The 3,202-nt window shown below is 41.8% G+C and overlaps 1 protein-coding gene across 1 annotated transcript in view; it reads right to left on the bottom strand.

Moving 5' to 3' along the window:
• Positions 1-2,322, bottom strand: part of LOC104546989 (CD2-associated protein-like) — a gene marked incomplete at its 5' end in the record, with an annotated part of 28,598 nt that extends 26,276 nt beyond the window's left edge. Inside the window, one exon of the mRNA XM_010192524.1 lies at positions 2,162-2,322. Within this exon, the coding sequence (XP_010190826.1) occupies positions 2,162-2,322 (161 nt within the window). The remainder of the gene's footprint in view (positions 1-2,161) is intronic.
• Positions 2,323-3,202: the final 880 nt, after the last annotated feature.

Here is a 3,202-nt window from a genome sequence, read left to right as displayed (position 1 = left end):
GGAAGACAGCCTTGATGACACCGGAACCAGAGCAGAGCCATGTCTGATAATTCTTCCTGTATGGCCTTTGAGTGCTAATTAATTACACCAACACAGTAATCATCAAAACACCACTTAATTTTACATTAAGTTACTATTTACACATGACTCAAAACCCAAAATGGATTTTGAACTAAACTACAAACAACTTAAAAATATTGGACAAGTAAAAGGCCTTCCTTGGTAAAATAACCTCTCTGATAGCAACTGGATTATTCCCATCAGTTTTTAAAACAGATATTTAAATCTCTCTGCAGTAAATAAAAAGTGAGTGATTCAGCTTTTTCAGTAAGCTGAACAGAAAAACTGTCAAATTTAATGTAAGCCAGCGTAAAGAAGTGTTTATAGCACTGGACAAATTTCCCCTGAGGTTTAACGATATGAAAATATCACAGTAAGGCTCATTAGATAATTCTGTTTTGCAAAGAATTCGGTTCACTTCAAAAAAGACAGGAATATCTAAATTCTCTCTGATTATACAGAAGTTACACTAAGGAATTCTTGGAAGTTACTAGCAAAGTTAGAAAGGATGAAGCAGCAAAGCATAACATCTCCGTAACACTTGAAGATGAGAAGGCATCTACAGCTCAGCAGACTCCCAATTTCAGAAGTAACACATGGGATGGCACACCCAGCTGCATCGCAGGCTTCTTCATTGAAAGTAACTAATAAATAGGTACATTTAGGAAATTTGCAGAGAAAACAGGAAAAATGCAGAAGGTGCTAACAGGAACTTCAATTAAAATTAGGACACAAACACAGAATAAAAAGAAAAGGTTAAATAAAAGATTCGAGAAGCAGCAAAACACAACTAGTACGAGTCACTCGCACAGCACTGAGATGAAGATCATCTTTATAAAGCTGATGACTAAGCCAGAGACATGACACTGCTGCAGCCCGGTGGAGCATTCACCTCACACCGTTCCCATTTCAGGTATTCACTGCTGACAAATGGGGAGCCTGGTCAGGAAACCAAACAAGCTGAAAGCCAACCTGCTTTCACAGTTACCTTTTAGCTGGACACAGTCCCTGTCCCTTCACAAGGTCACAAGAAAAGGCAGTGCCAGCAGCAGGGAGTCCAGGGTAGAGCAAAACTGCTCCTTCAAATAAAGCAGCTTAATCCAGGCTGAAGCACCCACACAACCACAGCCTGAGGATGTAGTTTTTCATTACAGCTGAGCTGACTGAGCTGTGACGCCTTTCCCAACTCCTTCAACACTTGATGACTTCTGTAGGGGTACGTTTGAGGGGTTTTTGTAGTTTTGTGGGTTTTCTAATCAGTTCATCTCACTAAAGCAGGTACGCATGGCTACAGACAAGTTTTAGTGCAGTGCAGCAGTAGGAAGGAGGCAACATGCAGTGCAAGGGTTGTTATGGTTTAAGGGTTACCAGCCTGAAAGGGAAGGACAGGTGGTGTCTGTAGGACCCTGGGAGGTCCGAGATCAGTACTGTTCCCTCCCCTTTCTGGCCACAGTCTATAAAAAACTGAGGAGGTCTGAAGTTTTCACGGGGTTTTCCTGGCTTCCTGGGCTGCTTCCTGTCGCATCTCGGGACGGCTGGACCTAGCTCCACGTGCTCGGCAGCATCTACCACCATCTGCTCCCTGGCACCACTGCAGTCCCTGGTGATGAGACACGGCAGTCACAGCAGCCACGAGGCACTGCTTGGACACTTCCACTCGGGACTACTGGGATTGGGTTTTGTATATACTTAAATATCCTTTATCCCTTATTAATTCCCTTTTCCTTTCCCCTGTTGTTTTTCATTAAACTTGTTACAGTCTTAACTTCCAACTTTGTGTGAAGCATCTTTTTCTCTATTCCCTTTTTTTTAATCCTCCCCCTGGGAGGGTAGGGGACAACAGAGAGAAAATCCTGCTCTCTGAGCCTTAAACGGAGACAAGGGTACAGACTGAAAGAAATTCTATAAAGTAAGAACAGACAGCAGAACTTAAACAAAAATGGCCTTCAAAAAGCATACTAAAAATATATAATCATCTAAAAGTTCTTCCAGATTAAAAAATCATCTTGTTACAACCACAACTGATGTGTATCCTAACCATTTCAATAACAACTGCCTTCTGTATGATCACATTAAAGCCAGGTCAATGCAGAAAACTCACCTTCACAAAATTGTCGGGGAACATGCCCCTTTTGCCATTTAGCTCCCCTTCTAACCATCCTTCTTCTTCCAGTTTTTTCACATTCCTGATGACTTCCCCAACGCGGATCGTTAGCTCATCATCATGCACTGCATCATAGTCATATTCCACGATATAGTCCACTAAAAAGGAAAAAAAACCCACAGTGAATGCAACTCAAATGTGGAAAAGCAACTCCAAAGCCAAACAGCCAAAAAGGCAAATGTAATTACAAATGCTAGGAACGAGCATTTCCCTTACAGCAACGCTCATTTGTGAACTGTAGTGTTCCCAACCATTTTGGAGAGGGGAAAAAAAAAATCTGGGCAGTCACTTATGAGAATAAAGTAAATTGAGGAATATGACACCAGGTCATATCTTCTTGGTGGTGGGCAGGTTTTGTGCGTGTGTAGCGCAAGGGATTGCTGGCAGTGGTTTTTATTTCCCCCACACCACAAAGTCCCAGCCCAAGATTTACCAATGATGAGTCACTGCCCACAGGGCAAGCGTTCGTTGCTCAATGCATATTTGAGGCCAAGGAGGGAGAAACGTTCAAATTGTGCATATATAGTATGTCCATGCAATACTTTGTTAATTCTCATACTCTCATCTGCTATTATGGCTGCAAAATAACAATTGCTGCACACAGTATTTTTGCAGGCTTGATCCAAAAAATGTAATACAGCCAGAAGGTGTACGACTGACAATATCATACAACTTGAATTGCATAGACATGTAAGAGGCGCCCTCCTTCAGATTCATCTGCTTTTGTATGAAGAAAAAGCCAGTAAGCTTTAATTTTGATATAATTAAGCTTACTCAGAGGAGCATAGCAACATATTTACAGACTTATCCATCTGTTGCACAAGATCCATGAGAGTTGCCCACTGACACCTTAAGGCTTGTTTGGCAATAAAGGCTCACTTGTTCATCAAGAAATGAAGTTTATGCCAGGAATCTCCACAAATCTGCAGCAATCAAATAATCTTCCCTCACACTCAAATCCAACCAGGATACCCAGGC

Source organism: Mesitornis unicolor, unplaced genomic scaffold (assembly GCF_000695765.1).
Source record: "Mesitornis unicolor isolate BGI_N332 unplaced genomic scaffold, ASM69576v1 scaffold27009, whole genome shotgun sequence".
In the NCBI taxonomy this organism is placed as follows: Eukaryota; Metazoa; Chordata; class Aves; order Mesitornithiformes; family Mesitornithidae; genus Mesitornis; species Mesitornis unicolor.
This window is presented reverse-complemented; position numbering and strand designations above follow the sequence as displayed.